The sequence below is a fragment of the Pogoniulus pusillus genome, chromosome 32, assembly GCF_015220805.1.
Source record: "Pogoniulus pusillus isolate bPogPus1 chromosome 32, bPogPus1.pri, whole genome shotgun sequence".
NCBI lineage: Eukaryota > Metazoa > Chordata > Aves > Piciformes > Lybiidae > Pogoniulus > Pogoniulus pusillus.
Window position 1 is genome coordinate 1,835,677 of NC_087295.1, and position 19,999 is coordinate 1,855,675.

Here is a 19,999-nt window from a genome sequence, read left to right on the forward strand (position 1 = left end):
CGTGACGTGCGCGCCGGCCGCACCACCCTGAGGGGAGCAGCGCGGAGGGGAGCAGCGCGCCCGGCGGAGCGGCCCTGCCTGCGCGGCCTGCCGCGCCCCTGAGTGCGGGGAGAAGGGAAAGCGCTAGCGCGGAAGCTAGCTCCGCGCCCCAGGAAACGCAAAGCGATGCCTCGGTGCCTGCCTGCCCCCCCCTCCCCTCCTCTCGCCAGCGCAAGAAGTGCGCCGGCCCAGCGGCCCTGCGCCGCCTCCCAGACTACATCTCCCAGCGGGGCGGGAAGCGCGGGCGGCCCTGTGGCCGCGGCCGGGCGGGGCCAGCCGGGGCCGAGCCTCACCGCGCCGGGAGGAGGACGCTGGCGATGGCGGCGGCGGCGGCGGCGGGCAGGGGGCTGTAGCTTCATCTGTGCCTTCTCCCGCCAGCACGGGAGGGAGGCTGCCGCCCCGGAGCAGCTCGGCCCGCGCCGCCCCCGGGAGGTGCCGTCTGCCGTCCAGGGAAGCCCCCGCCGGTCTCTGTCCCTTCTCTCGGTCCGGTAGTGGCTGTGGATGTGTCCGAGCGCGACTCTTCAGTTGCAGGGCTCGGGTGAAGGTAGCGTGGGTGGTGCCCAGCGGGTTCCGCGGGCGAGAGGGTGCGTGGGGAGGGCTGTCGGCGCCCGCCTGCAGCAGGTTGCCTGCCTGGCGTAGCGACGGCAACGGCCTCCGGTGGAAGAATAAATGTTTGCCTGTGCTGGAGGCGATTTCTTTGACAGAGGGGAGGTGTGGGCTTGCAGGCTGCCTCTGCTCCCACAGAGAGCAAGGGTCGCGCACGTCAGTTTTCCTTGCGGCAAAGACCCGCCGGAGCTGGCGCTGCCACGATGCCCCTCACCTCCTCCCTGGGCTGCGGGACAGAGTGCGTCCGGCTTTGGCTCCTCCGGGCAGAGTGTAGGCACGGAGCTGTGAGTTTTGAACTAGGATAAGAACACTGTCAGGATGCCTTCAGAAGGATTAGTCTCCTAGTCCCGTCCTCCCCCCGCCCTTAAAATAGCAGCAGGTAGAGAGCAGAAAAGCTGATTTGTGCCCTATCTGACCGAGTTCTTTAGTCCTGTCACTAGGGGCATCTTCAAGGCGATTACTCTCTGGAGGTTTTGATGTTGTCTATGTCTTCATTTACTGCTCTAAACACAACTGACCTTCTGTAATACTTGCATCGGGGTCCTTTCTTTTTACTGGTGCTTTTTGGTGAGAGGAAAAAACCTCAGTCCTGTGACTCTGAAAACCTACATTACTTAGTACTTGTTGCAGAAGGCTTTTGAGAGTATTTTTCAAACCCAAATGGTTAATTTTTGCACTTTTTTGACTCGTAGAACTTGCTGTGTCTGCCACTGCTGCTTTCTGAACTAACGGTGAGAAGTTTCCTGGGGTGGTTTTCTGAGCTACACAATGAGAAATTGATGTTGACTCAGCTCAAGCTAGAGCTGTGTGAAGCTAAGAGATGTTTTGCCACCACAGAAAGTTGTTCCTGTAACCTTTTGTGAGTACTCTTTAACAAGACAATGGTTTGTTTCCTTTTTCAGTGAAGAAGAATGTCGTTGTTTAAAGCTAGAGACTGGTGGTCCACTGTGCTTGGAGAAAAGGAGGAGTTTGACCAGGGCTGCCTGTGCGTTGCTGATGTCGATAACAGTGGCAGCGGGCAAGGTAAGTGCAGAATGGCATAGCTACAAGCTTGCAGTGACCATATTGAGAGCTTGTTAGCCAAACTAATGGGTTAGTTAAAGTTCACTACCTTTAATGTGACCTTGTGGGCTTAAGAAGACCTTAAGGTGATCCAAGAGCTGGAGAAGCTCTGCTGTGAGGACAGGTTGAGGGAGCTGGGGGTGCTCAGCCTGGAAAAGAGAAGACTCTGGGGGGACTTTAGAGCTGCCTGCCAGTACCTGAAGGGATCCTACAGGAAGGCTGCAAAGGGACTTTTCATCAAGGTGTCTAGAGACAGGCCAAGGGGGAATGATTTGAAGCCAATGCAGAGCAGGGTTAGACTGGAGCTGAGGAAGAAGCTCTTTGGTGTGATTGTAGTGAGACTCTAGAATAGGCTGCCCAGGGAGACTGTGGCTGCCTCCTCCCTGGGGGTGTTGAAGTCCAGGTTGGATGAGGGCTTGAGCAGCTGAGTGTAGTTGAGAGGTGTCCCTGCTCATGGCAGGGAGATCAGAGTAGATGATCTTTGAGGTCTCTTTCAACCTCATGGTATTCTTCCATGTCATGGAAGAATAATGCTGATTGTTGCCACTGTGATGATAACTGCCATACTGAGCCCTTTGCTGATAGCTTTCCATGGATTTGCAAAAAAAGCCATTTGCTAATCTTTACCTAGAAGACAGAGCATCATCAAATGGGATCAAATCATGTAAATATTATGTCTTTGTAGGGTATTCTTTGAAACACTGCTGCTGCAGATTGAATTCCAGTGGTGATGTTGTATTCTGTAGCCCCCTTTGTGTTGTTTTTTTTCTCTTTAGATAAAATTATTGTGGGCAGTTACATGGGATATCTCCGAATCTTCAATCCACATCCTGTGAAACCTGGAGATGAAGCCCAAATTGAGGACTTGCTCTTGGAAGTGCAGTTAAAAGAACCAATATTGCAGGTGGAAGTGGGAAAATTTGTCTCGTAAGTCAACAACAGGTTGTGTTGCTGTTCATTCAAGGCTTAGAATAGAATCATAGAATCAAGCAGGTTGGAAGAGTCCTGCAAGCTCAGCCAGTCCAACCTAGCACCCAGCCCTGCACAACCAACCAGACTGTGGCACTAAGTGCCCCAGCCAGGCTTGGCTTCAACACCTCCAGCCACAGCCACTCCACCACCTCCCTGGGCAGCCCATTCCAATGCCAATCACTCTCTCTGACAACAACTTCCTCCTAACATGCAGCCTAGACCTGCCCTGGCACAGCTTGAGACTGTGTCCCCTTGTTCTGTTGCTGGGTGCCTGGCAGCAGAGCCCAACCCCACCTGGCTACAGCCTCACTTCAGGGAGCTGCAGCCAGCAATGAGCTCTGCCCTGAGCCTCCTCTTCTGCAGGCTGCACCCCCCCAGCTCCCTCAGCCTCTCCTCACAGGGCTGTGCTCCAGGACCCTCCCCAGCTTTGGCGCCCTCCTGTGGACACCTTCCAGCACCTCAACATCTCTCTTGAATTGAGAGGCCCAGAACTGGACACAGCACTCAAGCTGTGACCTGAGCAGTGCTGAGCACAGGGGCAGAAGGATTGCCCTGGTCCTGCTGACCACACTGCTCCTGAGCCAGGCTAGGATGCCATTGGCTCTCTTACTGGCTTATATGGGGTGTTGTTTCTTTGGGGGGCTGAGTTCCCAGATGGACAACTCTCAAGCAGAGCTTTGAATGCTGTGGCATGAATTTGGTCAACACACTTCTGAAAACCTCATGCAATTATCTGGAAGATTTTCCTCCGTCTATGCACTAAGTAAAAAAGTCTCTCCTATCAAGGTGAATTAAGAGGCAGAGCAAATTCACTTTTACTCTTCATACTTAAATCTTTGATCACATTGGGTGATTCTGTGCTCCACAACTTCCCTGGAGGTGCTCAAGACCAGGTTGGATGAGGCCTTGAGCAACCTGTTCTAGTGGGAGGTGTCCCTGCCTATGGCAGGAGGGTGGAACTGGCTGAGCTTTGAGGTCCCTTCCAACCTGAACCATTCTATGACTCTGCATTTTCACATTAGCATCTATCAGCCAAACCTGTGGATTTGAAAGTACCTTCAACATGTTAGTTGTGTGCATTTTATGTTCTGCATGCATTTTACTGGGAAATTAGGTGAAAACAGTGATTTTGAAACCTCTTTTTGTTGCAGTGGTACTGAAGGACTTCATCTGGCTGTGTTGCACTGCCGAAAACTCTGTGTATATGCTGTTTCAGGTCAGTTTACAAATACAAGCTTCACAGTCATTTCTAAGTTTGGATTAGGTTAATGCTAAACTTGATCTGTACAGGGTTTGCTTCTCCTTCCTGAAGAGCTGCAGGTGTGTTCTCTCACTCGGGTATGGAGAAATGGTATTGGTTGGATTTAGGTACTTCCCAGTAGATAACCAGAGGTTTGCTGCTCTACTCTGTGCTTGAGAGGCTGTGATGTGCCTGGTGGTCTGTGGTTGGTGGTGCTTGTGAACAGCTCATTCTCAGGGCAGTGTTACAAGTGGGGCAATGATTTGACACTGGAGCAGAGTAGATGTGGGTTGGACATAAGGGAGAAGCTCTTCACAGAGAGAGTGGTGAAATACTGGAGGAAGTTACCCAGGGCCTATCCCCGAAAACATTTGTGATCTGGCTCAGTGTGGCCCTGGGCAGCCTGATCTAGTTGAAAGTATCGCTGTTGACTGCAGGGGGGTTGGAGAAGATGACCTTTGAGGATCCCTTCCAACCCAGTATAATCTCTGAATGGTTCAGCATAGAATCATGGAATGGTTTAGATTGGAAGGGATCTCAAAGCTCAGCCAATTCCAATCCCCTGCCATAGGCAGGGACACCTCCCACTAGAACAGGTTGCTCAAAGACTCATCCAACCTGGCCATGAACACCTCCCTGTGCAACCTGTGCCAGTGTCTCACCACCCTCACTGCAAACAATCCTTTCCTCACATCCAGTTTCAGTCTTCCCTCTGCCAGTTCAAACCCATTCCCCCTCATCCTGTCATTAGAAGACCTTGTCAGTAGTTCCTCCCCAGCCCTCCTCTAGTCCCTTTCAGATACTGGAAGGCCCCTTCAAGGTCTCCTGGAAGCTTTCTCTTCTCCAGGCTGCAGAGCCCCAACTCTCTCAGCCTTTCCTCATAGCAGAGCTGCTGCAGCCCTCTGAGCATCTTGGTGACCTCCTCTGGACTGGCTCAAACAGTTCATGCTAATGAAAAAAAGACTTGTTTATCTACAGCTTGCTTAGCTCTTCCAAACTGAAGCAGTTACAATTATTTCTGAGCTCGAAACCCCAGGTATTGTTTTAGAAGGCCTGAATGTCAGTAGTGTAGCCTAGGAGAAGACAGGAGGTTAATACTGATGAGAAGGTGAAGCCACTGTGTTTTTTTCCCCTTGAATCCTCTTTTTCATCCTATCTCTTTGTGGACATTCTGAATGCTTTGTTTTCTCTGTATGCAAAGAGCCAAGTCACAGAATAACTTATTGTGAGGTGTGTATCTCAAATTCCCTAATGTGCTTAAAGGAAAGCATGGATTGAAGAGGTTGATTGCAGCCTCATCTTCAAAATTAAGTCATTATACATTGTTAATTGCATCTGTGGCTCCTTTCACTGTGAGAACTTGGTGCTCTTGTAGGAGCAGTTTGGTTCCTGTTGTAGGCAGATGAGTTGCAGACATGCAGCTTCTAGTAACCTTGTGTAGAGACAGCTGCAAAATTGGCCTTTGAAGGGTGATACTTTGAAGAGGTACTGGATGATGCTCTGAGATGTACTGAAGTTTTCATGCTTTGCTTTCTCTATAACAGCTCTTAGGAGTGTAGCCTACCAGCACAAGTTTTATTAAAGCAATTTATTCTAAGATATGCATTAAGAGCAAAGAACAATCTGTCAGTCTGGGATTCTTTCCACTCATATTTGCTGTTTGATCTACAAGGCTCAAGCGTTTAGGTAATAAGAAAAGTCAAGATTTACAGTAACAGTTGGTTTTTCATATTGAATTCTGCTGTCAGCAAGTGAGATCTTCACTGGCTTCATACAAGTTGCCATTTCCTTTATTCATGAGGAAATAATGAAGTTTGCTTTGCTTCAACAAATGAAAGCATCCTTCAGGGCTGATTCAAGCATGGCCTGGATATTGTATTGCAGTCAGTGTAAAAAGTCTGGCTGAGGTATGGCCTGGATATTTATCCTGGTTTTGCTGGGGTAGAGTCCTAGGCCAGCAGTGGTCTGCAGGTCATGAGCAGTTTGGAGTCAGCTGGGGCAGCTGACCCAAGTTGGCTGCAGGTGTATCCCAGACCATAAATGTGATGCTCAGTGTAGAGGGGGAAGTTTGCTGACCATGGTGAGTCTCCTGACTCTTCCTCCTCCAGGGGCCTGCCTGCCTTCTTATTGCTCCCACTGAACATTTGCTGGGCTGAGTATAACTTTGCACACTTTGTTCTGGCATTGGTATTAGTTTGTCTGCTTCATTTGATCCATTTGCATTTCAGCTCTTAGCCCTTCTCTCCTTTTTCTGATTCTCCTCTGCTGGAGAAGGGTCACTGGGTGATAGAGCAACTGCTGGAGTGTAGCCCCAGATATAGGCTAAATGTGGTCAGTATGACTCCAAGTTAAGAACAGGTGTAGATCTGTAAGAGAGCTCTGCAGAGGGACCTTGACAGGCTGGATGGGTGGGCAGAGGCCAGTGGGATGAGGCTAAGTGCAGGATTCTACACTTGGCCCCTGGAGTCCCAAGCAGTGCTACAGGTTGGGGACAGAGTGGCTGAGAGCAGCCAGGCAGAGAGGGACCTGGGGGTACTGGTAGATAGGAGCTGAAGATGAGGCAGCAGTGTGCCCAGGTGGCCAAGAGAGACACTGGCTCAGGAGCAGTGTGGGCAGCAGGACCAGGGCAATCCTTCTGCCCCTGTGCTCAGCACTGCTCAGGCCACCCCTTGAGTGCTGTGTCCAGTTCTGGGCTCCTCAATTCAAGAGAGATGTTGAGGTGCTGGAAGGTGTCCACAGGAGGGCGCCAAAGCTGGGGAGGGTCCTGGAGCACAGCCCTGTGAGGAGAGGCTGAGGGAGCTGGGGGGGTGCAGCCTGCAGCAGAGGAGGCTCAGGGCAGAGCTCATTGCTGTCTGCAGCTCCCTGAAGGGAGGCTGTAGCCAGGTGGGGTTTGGGCTCTGCTGCCAGGCAGCCAGCAACAGAACAAGGGGGCACAGTCTCATGTTGTGCCAGGGCAGGTCTAGGCTGGCTGTTAGGAAGAAGTTGTCAGAGAGAGTGATTGGCATTGGAATGGGCTGCCCAGGGAGGTGGGGGAGTGGCTGTGTCTGGAGGTGTTGAAGCCAAGCCTGGCTGGGGCACTTAGTGCCATGGTCTGGTTGGTTGTGCAGGGCTGGGTGCTAGGTTGGGCTGGCTGAGCTTGGAGCTCTCTGCCAACCTGCTTGATTCTATGTTTCTCTGATATTCTAATACTGGCAGCATACACAGGGTGACTATTTTCTCACTTCTTCCTCTGGTGTTCCTGCTTAGCTGGTTGCTTGCCCAGCCAGGGCTTTTTCCCCTCACTCATGTTACATTACTTTCCCTAACGTGGGCCTGCTTGAGGGATAATTGCTCAAAAGCTGGGTTGGATTTCAGTTGGAGAAATTGCCTAGAAGGTCAGCTTAAGCCACAAATCTTTCATAGCCTGATGTTTCAGGTGGTGTTGGAATAATCTTTGTACCCCTACAGCTGTGTTAGGATGTAGCTTTGTTATAGTTCAGTCCCTGCTGTTGTGGCTGTTCTCCAAGGTTTGGGGTGGTTAATATCAGTTAAGTGTTACTCTGTGATGAAGAACTTTGTTTTCTTCCTGGGATGCAGGGAGGGCTTTTGGTGGTTGAAAGAGGAGCTTCAGTTTCCTCAGGAACACTTTGAATTTCTGCTAGCTCCTGAAGGACTCCAGGCACTAAAGTTCATGCAGACCTTTCCACAGAGTGTGATGCATGTCATAAACCCCTTTTGGTTACCGTGTTTGTCTCTTACCTCTGCACTGTTGACCACTACACTGAATGTCAGGCAAAGTAACTTCCTTTGAGCAGGCTTTTTTTTCTGAAGCAAGCCACATTTCAGTAATAAATCTCAGCCTCTTGCTAAATCTTCATACCATAATGAGTACAATGAGACCTAATTCCTGGCTCTGGCCTTCAGGGAGTTTGTAGCTTGGTGATTTGTTTGGAAGGATGGACCAGTGGGAGTCTTCATTATCTTAGAGTCACTAAAAGCAGGTTACTTTTTTTTTCCCCAGGTTGTTCCTTTACTTATTCTGCATTGCAGAGATAAAAGAATATATGCCATCTCCCTTTTTTCTCCCTTGTAGGAACTCTGGGAAATGTGGAACATGGGAACCAGTATCAGATTAAATTGATGTATGAACACAATCTCCAGCGAACTGCCTGTAATATGACTTATGGTCCATTTGGTGGTGTGAAAGGTAAGCTCCCTGCTGAATGCTCTTTATTATTAGTTTAAAAATAAGCAATAATTAAAGGGAGCAAGGCCAGCAGCTTGAGAGAGGTGATTCTGCCACTCTGCTCTGGTGAGACCCTACCTGTAGTGCTATGTTCAGCTTTGGAGTCCTGGATACAGGAAGTATGTGAACTTGCTGGAGTGGGTCCAGAGGAGGGCCACAAAGATCAGGGTGGGCTGGAGCACCTCTCCTACAATGACAGGCTTGAGAGGGTTGAGGTTGTTGAGCCTGGGGAAGAGAAGGTTCTAGGAAGGCCTTATAGCAGTGTTTCAGTATCAGAATCACAGAATTAATCAGGTTGGAAAGGACCTTCAAGAGCATAGTGTCCAACCTGTCACTAACACCTTCTAATTAACTGACTCCAAATGCCTCATCCAGCCTTTTTTTAAACACCTCTAGGGATGGTGAATCCACCACCTGAGGGCAGCCCATTAGGCTCTTTCTGTGAAGAACTTCTTCCTAACATGGAGCCTGAATCTGGTCTGGTGCAGCTTGAGGCTGTGTCCTCTTGTTCTGATGGGGACCTACAAGAAGGCTGAGGAGGTATGACAGGATGAGGGGCAGTGGTTTGAAACTAGAGTAGACTAGATTTAGTTTGGATAGTAGGAGGAAGCTCTTTACAGAGAGAGTGGTGAAATACTGGAACAGGTTGCCCAGGAAGGTGATGGAGGTCCAATCCCTGGAGATATTCAGTGTTGGACTTGATGGGGCCCTGAACAACCTGCCCTAGGACCTACAGGTGTCCCTGCTTGCTGCAGTGAGGTTAGGCAAGATGACCTTCAAGAGTCTCTTCCAACCTGATGCAGTCCATGATTCTAGTTGTTCGACCACTTGAGGGTGAACTGGCATTCTGAGAGGCAATGTGGGGTTGCTGTCTGGAGGAAACCATCTTTCTATAAATGATGGTGTCTTTTATCTGATGCCTATAGAAAATAAGTTAAAAGAGAGGCAAAAAAAAATAGAACAAGCAGGTTAGTTTTTGTTGCATTGTTTTTCCCTTCTATCTTGAACCAGATGAATTTATAAGGATAACAAAGGATTTTAGAAACCAAACCCAAACCCTTGTCTCTTTCTTTGTAAAATATTTGATCATCTGAAATAATTGGTTTCTGAAATAATTGGTTTCTTCTATACTTTTAATTCTGTTTTGCTTTTCTGCAACTTGCTTATCCTGGATAAAGAAGAACCATTTCTCTGAACCTAAAATATCAACTGTCTTTAAAGATGTGTACTGCAGACTTAAAACAAGAATAATATGTGTATATATTTGACTGGAAAATAATATTTATGGTGTGTTTGTAGCTTTGAATGAGTTTAATAGATAGCAGACTTTTTGGAGCTTGACAGAATTAAGACTGGGTTTTTTTTTTTGTGTTCCAATCTGGAAGCATTTAGGTTTGCTCTACGTGATAGTTTTTTCTCTTCAGAAGTAAAGATGGCCTAATGATCTGGGGGTGTGGTAGTCATTCAACAAGTAAAGCCCTTAAACTGCTGGCAGAGTTAGCACATTACCAAGGCAGAAAGTCTTGAGTCAGTATGGCAGCTGTATGCACACAGTCTCTTAGTTCTGCCTGTCATAATTCTACAGTGCCTTGCTCTAGGCTCAACTTTGTGCCTGGGTTTAAATTCAAGTGACCAAGAGATTTTTGACTGAAGGGATTTTGAGCTGCTGGTTTTGCACAACCACCTTGGGAAAAATGCTCAGCTGATGTGGAGGAGAGGATACCTATGCTCTGAGTGTCTTCTGGAGTGAGCACCGTCCCCGGAGCTGCTCAAGAAAAGACTGCATGAGGCATTTAGTGCCATGGTCTAGTTGTTTGGCCAGGGCTGGGTGCTAGGTTGGCCTGGGTGAGCTTGGAGGTCTCTTCCAACCTGGTTGATTCTATGACATACTCCAGTTAGCAGCAGGAAGGCTGTCTGGAGTTCCCTGAATCTGGGAAGAGGGAATAGTGTGCTTCTTGGTGTACTGTAGCTGAGTTGCAGTTACAGGTGTGTCGAGAGGAATGTAAGCTGAGAGGTGTCACTGTCTGGAGTGGCTTGGGAAGGATAAAACAAATACCCAGGTGCTGTCAGGCAGTTCTGCAGAGTAAACTCTGCATTGTTGACATGGATGTTTGTTTGCCATGGGCACCAAGCAGAGGTCTGACCAGCAGCTTGGTCTTGATGCCAGACCTGGTTCTTATACACCTTATCATGAACTGTGGTGCAAGTGATGTGATGGAGCTGGGGGGAGGGAGTGAAATCTGAGTAGCTCAGGTTGAAAGAGACTTCAGAGATCATTTCCTCCAACTTCCCTGCCATGGGCCGGGACACCTCTCAGCTAGACTCAGCTGCTCAAGGCCTCATTTAGCCTGGGCTTCAACACCCCCAGGCAGGAAGCAGTCACAACTTTTCAGGGCAACCTATTCCAGAGTCTCAGCACCCTTGTGCTGCAGAACTTCCTCAGCTCTAGACTAACCCTGCCTTCCCTCAGCTTCAAACCCCTCTTCCTGTCTCTGACACCCTCAGGAGAAGTCACTCTGCAGTCTCCCTGCAGGATGCTTTCAGACACTGGCAGGCAGCTCTAAGGTCCCCCTGGAGTCTTCTCCAGACTGCACACGCCCGGTTCCCTCAGCCTATCCTCATAGCGGAGGTGCTCCAGCCCTTAGACCATCTTTGATGATCGATTTGATATACATGTGTCCTCGCATGCCCAGAAGAGGAAAATCCAGGTCATTTACTTAGACTCGTTGTAGAAGGTTGAAATTCAAACTGGAGAAACCGCTCAAAGCTGTGGAATAAAGGCAGACTGGGAAGCGGAGCAGTGTGCGGCGGTGGCCACTAGATGGAGCTCTGATCACGGCGATGGCCCTGGAGGCTGCGGCTCTAGGGCTGCCTGGGCGCTTGGGCTGCTGCCGCTGCTGTGGTTTGCTGCCAGACTTCATGAGGCTTAGGAAACACAAAAGCACTTTTTGCCGTACCTGGGAAGTGTGTTAGTGGTTTCTGTCACCAGCCGCATACATTTGTTTCTCTTCGGCAAAAAAAGCAAACCAAACTTGACTCTTAGCAAAAGTGAGGGGGCCAGGGGTGTGAGAAGTGGCAAGGAAATGCCCTTTAGGTTTGCCTAGAATCCTAAACAGAGCTAGTGGGAATGTTTGAAAAGGAGGTGAGTGGGGAATACCTACAAAGCTTGAAAATATAAGTCAAGCAAGTGTAGGCAGAGTTAGTTGTGACTTAGAGCTTGAAACAGTTCTAGCAAAGGGAAGGATTATAGAATCATAGAATGGTTATGGTTGTAAGGGACCTCAAGGATCATCCAGTTCCAACCCCTTGCCACAGGCAGAGACACCTCCCACCAGAAAAGGCAGCCAAGGCCTCATCCAACCTGGCTTTGAACATCTCCAGGGAGGAAGCAGCCACAACCTCCCTGGGAAACCTGTTCCAGTGTTTCACCACCCTCACTGTAAAGAACTTCTTCCTAACACCCAGTTTAAATCTCCCTTCTACCAGTTCAAACCCATTCCTCCTCATCCTGTCATTACATGACCTTGTCAATAGTCCCTCCCCAGCCTTCCTGTAAGTCTCTTTCAGATACTGGAAAGCCACTCCAGGGTCTCCGTGATGCCTTCTCTAGGCTGCGGAGCTCCAACTCTCTCAGCCTGTCCTCATAGCCTTGGTGCTCCAGCCCTCTGATATGACTCTAAGACATAACTTAGCATTTCTTTGCTGCTTTACCTTTACATTCGTTCCTTGCTCTCTGTGAACACTGGTGCCAAGATGAAAACATGAAGCCATCAAGAAGTGGCATAATATCAGCTAATCATTTAATATTAAATTCATTATTACTTAAATTATACTAAAGTAATATTACATTGTTAGCACAGCTTTGGAAAACTGAACTTAATTTTTCAGCCATCACCTTGATGAAGAATGCAGATATCTGCTTTTCTGTTTCTGAACTTGTCCTTGTGATCTTAGAGATGGGAGCTGGGCTTGTCCTGCAATCCTCTGATGCAGGATGGAGCTCGCTTTTTGAAGTGTGCACATGCAGCCCAGAAAGCCAAGCAGAGCCTGGGCTGCAGCAGTAGAAGTGTGGCCAGCAGGGCCAGGGAGGTGATTTTCCCCATCTACTCCACCCTGGTGAGACCCCACCTGGAGTACTGCATCAGCTCTGGAGCCCCTGGGACAAGAGGGCTGTGGAGATGCGGGAGTGTGTCCAGAGCAGGGCCAGGAGGATGCTGAGAGGCTGCAGCAGCTCTGCTGTGAGCACAGACTGAAAGAGTTGGGGCTGTGCAGGCTGGAGCAGAGAAGGCTCCCAGGTGACCTTCTTGTGGCCTGCCAGGATCTGAAGGGGGCTCCAAAAAATCTGAGGAGGGACTTTTTAGGCTGTGAGGGAGTGTCAGGAGTGGGGGGGAATGGAGCAAAGCTGGAGGTGGGGAGAGTGAGGCTGGAGGTGAGGAAGAAGCTGTTGAGCATGAGAATGATGAGAGCCTGGAATGAGTTGCCCAGGGGGGTGGTTGAGGCTCCATCTCTGGAGGTGTTTCAGGCCAGGCTGGCTGAGGCTGTGGTCTGCCTGCTCTAGGGTAGAGTGTCCCTGGGCATAGCAGGGGGGTTGGAACTGGCTGCTCCTTTTGGTCCCTTCCAACCCTGACTGATTCTATGATTACTTTTCTGCAGCAGTGTATACTCCTTCAGTTCTCTTCCTCAGTTATAAACCTGAGAGTAATCTAGAAATAGCCAAGTCTTATTTAAAGCAATATTCTACATATTGTTTAGTCTTAAAGTTAAAGCAATGTTGAATGGAAAACAGAAGATTTTTTTTGTTTTCATTAGCTATGTAGTGGTTAGATTTGGAGCCAATACTGGATTTTATGCTTGACATAATTAGATCATTATATTCCAGCCTTAAGTTTTGTTTGCAGTTCCACCAAACCCATGCAAGCCCAGTTCTTGAAGTCATGCTGAACTGGACCTGCTCTAGCTGTGCAGGAATGTTGGTTAATTAACTCACCAGCACTGGCTTCAACTATATGAAACAATCCCAGAATGTTAGGGGTTGGAAGGGACCTCCAGGGATCGAGCCCAACCCTCCTGCCAAAGCAGGATCGTCCAGGTGGGTTTGGAAAGCCTCCAGAGAAGGAGATTCCATAATCTGTCTGGGCAGCCTGCTCCAGGGCTCTGTCACCCTCACCATGCAAAGGTGGCACCTCCTGTGTTCTAGATAGCACTCCGTGGTTTCCTGTCCTGTCACTGGGCACCACCAAACAGCCTGGCACCTTCATCCTGAGACTCCCACCCCCTCCCCAGGTAGTTATAGACATTGATCAGATCACCTCTGAACCTTCTCTTCTCCAGACTAACCAGTCCCAGGGCTCTCAGTCTTTCTTCATAGCAGGGATGTTCCAAGTCCCTTCATCATCCTCATAGGTCTTCACTGGACTTACTCCAGCAGATCTTTGCCTTTCTTGAACTGGGGAGGCCAGGACTGGACACAGCAGTGCTGGTGTGGTCTCAGCAGGGCACAGGAGAGGGAGAAGAGACCCTCCCTAAATTTGTTTGCTGTAGTTTTCCTGATGCACCCCAGGAAGCTGTTGTCCATCTTGGCCCCAAGGGCACATTGCTGGACTAGGACACAAGCACTCAAGGTTTCTTCCTCCATAACAATGAACCTGTCCTCTTGTACTGTTAAAACTGCTTTTAGATGAGGAGTCACTCCAGAGTTGAGGTGATGATCAACTGCCTCCTTAATCTCCTGTATCTGCACATTGTTCACAGCTGAAGATGGGCAGGAAATGCATGAAGAAAAACTGGTTTTTTTCAACTCAGCACAAGGTTGGACTTGGTGGTCCTGGGGGTCTTTTCCAACCTGGATGTTTCTGTGATTCTGTCAAATAAATTCCTCTTACACCATCATTTTTAAGGCATTTTTCCCATCTGCTGTCCTGAAGTTACCTTAGTTTTATACCAGCCTGTAGAATAAACTCTGCCCTGTGCCTCAGCTTAGCTGGTTTCACACAGCAGGCTTTTAGAGAGGTGATGTGTTGTCCTGTCCTTAATCTAAGAGAGAAAGCACTCTTCAGTGCCAGTTTCTGTTGAAGGGATTACAACTCAGCTCGTTTATAGCACTTGAAACTGAGTCCTCTGTATTGAGAGACTCAATATACTGCGTGGCCTGACTGTTCTTAAAGAGAGATTTACTGATGTGTAGGCTGCTTATAAGAACTGATGGCATTATGCTCCTATGCAGTAAAAGTGCCCTTACTAGTGCTTTGAAAAATGTGCAGATCAGGCCATAAATTCTTTCTTTGCCTTGTTTGCCCTGAGTCAGAGGTGATTTATGTTAGAGGCAGGCATATGCCATCAATTTCTGCTGAAACGATGGAAAGAGCGGCAGAGTGCTTTAAAGGAAAAAACAAAGCCACTGTTCCTTGAAGCTTAGGTGGCTTTGGAGATTAGCACATAAATTTCCTCTGGGCAGTTGTGCTGAGTGAATGGCAGGCAGGGTAGCAGCTCACACGTGAGCAAACAGCAAATAAGCAGGCAGTACTAAAATTCGGTGTTTCAGGCAGCGGTGTCTGAAGTGGAGTTTCCTGAGCTTGGGAAGTGTGTGAATGATTCCCTGCTGTACAAGGGATATCCTTTCCCAAGCAGGGTTGAGAGGTGAAGCTGCTCTGCTGTGAGGAGAGACTGCAAGAGTTGAGGCTGTGCAGGCTGGAGAGGAGAAAGCTCTGAGGTGACCTTAGTGTGGCCTTTCAGTATCTTAAGGAGACTATGAGGAAGCTGGGGAGGGACTTTTTAGGCTGTCAGATAGTGATAGGACTGGGGGGAATGGAACAAAGCTGGAAATGAGGAGATCCAGACTGGATGTTAGGAAGGAATTCTTCAGCATGAGAGTGGTGAGAGCCTGGAAGGGGTTGCCCAGGGAGGTGGTGGAAACCTCATTCCTGGAGGTGTTTGAGGCCAGGCTGGCTGAGGCTGTGGGCAGCCTGCTCTAGGGTAGGATGTCCCTGGGCAAGGCAGGGGGGTTGGAACTGGCTGATCCTTGTGGTCCCTTCCAACTCTGACGGATTCTGTGAGTTCTGTGGTTCTGCAGGGCATGAATGGTACCTTCAGGGGTATGTGAGAGCATTCTCAACATTTCCAGTGTTCTTTTGCAATCTATGCTAAGATTTTTGCCTTCTCCTTCAAAACTGGTCACTTAGCAGTGGGACAGACAAGGTTGCTCTTGAACAGAGCCCTGCTTTTATTTAGTGACAAAGAAAGCCTGGCTGGAATCACCTTTGTGTTCTTAGTGGCTGAGTTAGTTTTGGATAAGATTGTTTTAGCTAATGGCTTTTTTGCTTTAGCTGCAAAACCAGGGTTAGTATTTTGTGCAGGTCTGCAATAGTAAGCTGGCAGTATCTAATAATAAACTAGCACTAACTAGTAATAAATTAGAACTACCATAGAATGGTTTAGGTTGGAAGGGACCTCAAAGCTCAGCCAGTTCCAAGCCTCTGCCATAGGCAGGGACACCTCCCACTAGAACAGGTTGCTCAAGGCCTCATCCAACCTGGCCTTGAACACCTCCAGGGAGGTTGTGGGTCACAGAATCACAGATTGTGATCTCTGATCACATTGGGTGCTTCTGTTCCCCACAGCCTCCCTGGGCAACCTGTGTCAGTGTCTCACCACCCTCACTGCAGAGAACACTTTCTTTACATCCAATTTGAATCTCCCCTCTTCCAGTTTAAACCCATTATTCCTCATCCTGTCATTACAAGACCTTGTCAATAGTCCCTCCCCAGCCTTCCTGTAGGTCCCTTTCAGATACTGGAAGACCACTCCAAGGTCTCCTTGAAGCTTTTTCTCCTCCAAGCTGCAGAGCCCCAACTCTCTCAGCCTGTCCTCACAGCAGAGCTGCTGCAGCCCTCTCAGCATCTTGGTAGCCTCTTCTGGACTGGCTCCAACAGTTCCATGTCCTGCTTGTGCTGGGGGCTCCAGAACTGCACCCAGGACTGCAGGTGGGGTCTGAGGAGAGCAGAGCCAAGGGGCAGAATCCCCTCCCTTGCCCTGCTGCCCACACTGCTCTTGCTGCAGCCCAGCTCAGGGTTGTGTCTGGGCTGCACTCACACTGCAGGCTCCTGTTGAGCTTTTCATCAGCCCAGACCCCCAGGTCCTTTGTCTTAGTACTGCTCTCAGCCATTCCCCACCCAGCCTGGAGTTGTGCTCTCCCATACTGTAAGAAAGTGTCCTTTGAAATCAATGCGAAGTGGAGAACAGCAACACACCACAACCTACTACTGCCAGTTAGCAGTCATGGCAGTGAGAGCTTTCCTTGTAGCCTCCTCTGGACTGGCTCTAGCAGTTCCTTATCCTTCTTATGTTGGAGGCTTCAGAATAATAATATCTAATAATAAACTAGCATTACAGTAGAATAGAATCAACCAGGTTGGAAGAGACCTCCAAGCTTAGCAGTCCAACCTAGCACCCAGCCCTAGCCAGTCACCTAGGCCATGGCACTAAGTGCCCCATCCAGGCTTGGCTTCAACACCTCCAGGCACAGCCACTCCACCACCTCCCTGGGCAGCCCATTCCAATGCAAATCACTCTCTGCCAACAGCTTCCTCCTGACATCCAGCCTTGACCTGCCCTGGCACAACTTGAGGCTCTGCCCCCTTGTTCTGTGGCTCCTTGCCAGGCAGCAGAGCCCAACCCCACCTGGCTACAGCTTCCTTTCAGGTATTTGTAGCCAGCAATGAGCTCTGCCCTGAGCCTCTTCTCTTGCAGGCTGCACACCCCCAGCTCCCTCTAATAACAATGTTTAAATAATAAATTTAATAATAATAATAATTAAATAATAACTTTAATAAATGTAAATAATTCATTCTGTTGTTATAAAAACCCAACCCAAACCTTTTCCAGTGAGTTGATAAATGATTTAGAACTGGGACCTGATGATAATGTACAGGTTTTGAATAGTTTGTTTTAATCTGAGGGCTTGATACCTGAAGTTGGCTTCCAGAATAGCTGTGATTTATTTGAATCTGTTCAATAGCTACTCTACCAATAAAAGGAAATAATAAAACAATAGCAAAGGGAAGGGGGGAAAAAGAAAAGAGAAAATTCCAGCTTTGACATGAAAAAGTTACAAGCAAAGAAAGTGTGAAAATACTTTGGACCTATCTTTTTTTTTTCTCCTCAGCAAATGGCCTTGGATTCATTTTACTTTTATTATAGCACTGGCCCAGAGGCAAAGTGTGTTGGAGTGTTACAACAAAGAGGCTGCTACAGGGAGGAATTCCTTTAATAATGAAATGCTGCATATGTGTAGGCCACGCAGCCTTGTAAGGGGAAACTTTGTCAGAAGGGGAAGGCTGTGCTTAAGGGTGATTTTTTTTTTTCCCCCCACAATTCTGCAGGAATGAACTTTATTAGGTGCTAGTCAGAAAAAAAAATTATCAGCTGAGTTTTATGCTGTGAGGTTAAATGATTCTTATGGCTGTGTTAAAATACAACAGCAGTATAAATTTGGGCTTTGATTTATTGGTTGGGTCTGTTAAGCAGCAGAATGTTTAACTGTTGCCTGCCTTGAAATTGCTTCTGGGCGAGGAAAGATTGTAGGAAAGGCCTGGGCTTTAGAGGACTGCAACAGGACTGATCTGCAGAGCAGGGATGGGGAAAAGGACTTGGGGTTTCTAGAGGGTGAAGGGTTGGCCATGAGCCAGCAATGTGCTCTGGTGGTCAGTGCCATTCTGGGGTGTATAAGAGCTGTGGCTAATATAGAATCAGTCAGGCTTGGAAGGGACCACAAGGAGCAGCCAGTTCCAACCCCCCTGCCATGCCCAGGGGCACCCTACCCTAGAGCAGGCTGCCCACAGCCTCAGCCAGCCTGGCCTCAAACACCTCCAGGGATGGAGCCTCAACCACCTCCCTGGGCAGCTCATTCCAGGCTCTCGCCACTCTCATGGTGAAGAAACAGGTCGAGAGATGTTCTGCCTCTCTACTCCGCCCTGGTGAGGCTGCTTCTGGAGTATTGTGTCCAGTTCTGGGCCTCTCAGCTCAAGAATGTCCTGCCCGAAAGAGTCCAGTGCAGAGCCATAGTAAACGGTGAAGGCAGTGGAATGTCTTCCTTAGGAGAGCCTGAGGGAGCTGAAGCTCTGCTGCTTGGAGAGAAGCAGCCTGAAGGGTGGCCTCAGTCATGCTTACAGAGATGTGCAGGTGAGTGGCAGGAGGCTGGAGCCAGGCTCTGCTGGGTGATGCCCAGTGCCAGCACAAGGGGCAATGGTGGAAGCTGAGGCAGAGGAAGTTTCATAGAAACATGAGGAGGAATCTTCTCCCTGTGAGGGTGGCAGAGCTCTGGAACAGGCTGCCCAGGGAAATTGTGGAATCTCTCTATCTGGAGATACTCAAAACCTGCCTAGATGTGTTCCTGTGTGATCTGGTCTAGGAGATCCTGCTCTGGCAGGGGGGTTGGACTGGATGAGCTTTGGAGGTCCCTTCCAGCCCCTGACATTCTGTGATTCATGCATTTTCATGTTACAGATCTGCTGAGGACTAAATAATTCCTTTTACAGCTCTGGAAATCTCTTAGTGCTTTCTGAGGGGATGGTTTTGGTGCTCTTTCTTTGTTTCTTTGACTGTTTTAAGCCATGGAGTTAGGACCTCTCTGAATTGAACACGTGAATGAAAAAACAATCAAGGCAGCTGCTCCCTGAATCTCTTACCAAACAATCTTTTTCACTTCCTCAATTTCTCTTAACAGTGTGACTTAGCTGAAGGAAAAGCTTCTGTTGCCTTTGGTCTGCCAGAACTTTGTGCAGTTACAAATTGCTGGGAGTAGCACTTAAGCTGCATTTTGTTTAAAGCACTGTAACTGAAATACAAACCCAGTTGTAGAAATCCCTAAGTCTGGGAGCAGCTCTCCATGCAAGTCAAAGTCTTGCTTTTCAAAGCTCTGGTGAGTTTCTATAGGATCCCTTTGCTAATTGCTCTTGTGGAAATAATAGTACCCAGTTCTGTGTCCCTCAGCTGTGTCCAGTTCTGGGCTCCTCCATTCAAGAGAGATGTTGAGGTGCTGGAAGGTGTCCAGAGAAGGGCAGCAAGGCTGTGGAGGGTCCTGGAGCACAGCCCTGTGAGGAGAGGCTGAGGGAGCTGGGGGTGTGCAGCCTGCAGCAGAGGAGGCTCAGGGCAGAGCTCATTGCTGCCTGCAGCTACCTGCAGGGAGGCTGTAGCCAGGTGGGGTTGGGCTCTTCTGCCAGGCAAGCAGGGACAGAAGAAGGGGACACAGTCTGAAGCTGTGCCAGGGCAGGTCTAGGCTGGATGTTGTTAGGAAGTTGTTGTCAGAGAGAGTGATTGGCATTGGAATGGGCTGCCCAGGGAGGTGGTGGAGTGGCTGTGGCTGGAGGTGTTGCAGCCAAGCCTGGCTGGGGCACTTAGTGCCATGGTCTGGTTGATTGGCCAGGGCTGGGTGCTAGGTTGGACTGGCTGAGCTTGGAGCTCTCTTCCAGCCGGGCTGATTCTATGATTCTGTGATACCCAAATGCATGCAGTCATTGTGCACTGACAGTATAAGGTGTTTTGTCTTGCATGTGGGGTTATGGCTTCTGCAGCACTCCTGCCAAGGATCAGAGAGTGCCAAGCAGAGCAATAATGACCTCATGTGTTTCTAATAGTGCATATTGATTTATAATGACTCAAGCTTGCATTTGTCTTGTTGGTGACACATTGTTGACTCATATTTCATTCATCATCCTACTCTGATCCCAAGTTCTTAGTGCTGTTGCCTGCCTTTTCCCTGGTTTCCTGTGAGGCAGTTGTCTGGGATCACATCAGATATTACTGTCTGTTAGGTTTAGAAATGCACTGGGTTGCTATTACTCTGCCTGGTAAGTAGTTAG

The 19,999-nt window shown here is 48.9% G+C and overlaps 1 protein-coding gene across 11 annotated transcripts in view; it reads left to right on the top strand.

The window, feature by feature from the left end:
- The first annotated feature begins 53 nt into the window (after positions 1 to 53).
- BBS9 (Bardet-Biedl syndrome 9) overlaps positions 54 to 19,999 on the top strand; it is a 230,463-nt gene continuing 210,517 nt past the window's right edge. For 8 of the 11 annotated variants that reach the window (XM_064169881.1, XM_064169879.1, XM_064169880.1 and 5 more), the window contains exons 1-5: positions 54 to 583; positions 1,548 to 1,668; positions 2,484 to 2,634; positions 3,831 to 3,895; positions 7,992 to 8,105. In XM_064169881.1, coding sequence (XP_064025951.1) covers positions 1,557 to 1,668; positions 2,484 to 2,634; positions 3,831 to 3,895; positions 7,992 to 8,105 — 442 coding nt within the window. In that variant the 5' untranslated portion in view covers positions 54 to 583; positions 1,548 to 1,556. Of the gene's footprint in view, positions 584 to 1,547; positions 1,669 to 2,483; positions 2,635 to 3,830; positions 3,896 to 7,991; positions 8,106 to 19,999 lie in introns of those variants that run through there. The other 3 variants (XM_064169877.1, XM_064169878.1, XM_064169885.1) reach the window with 3 other exon arrangements.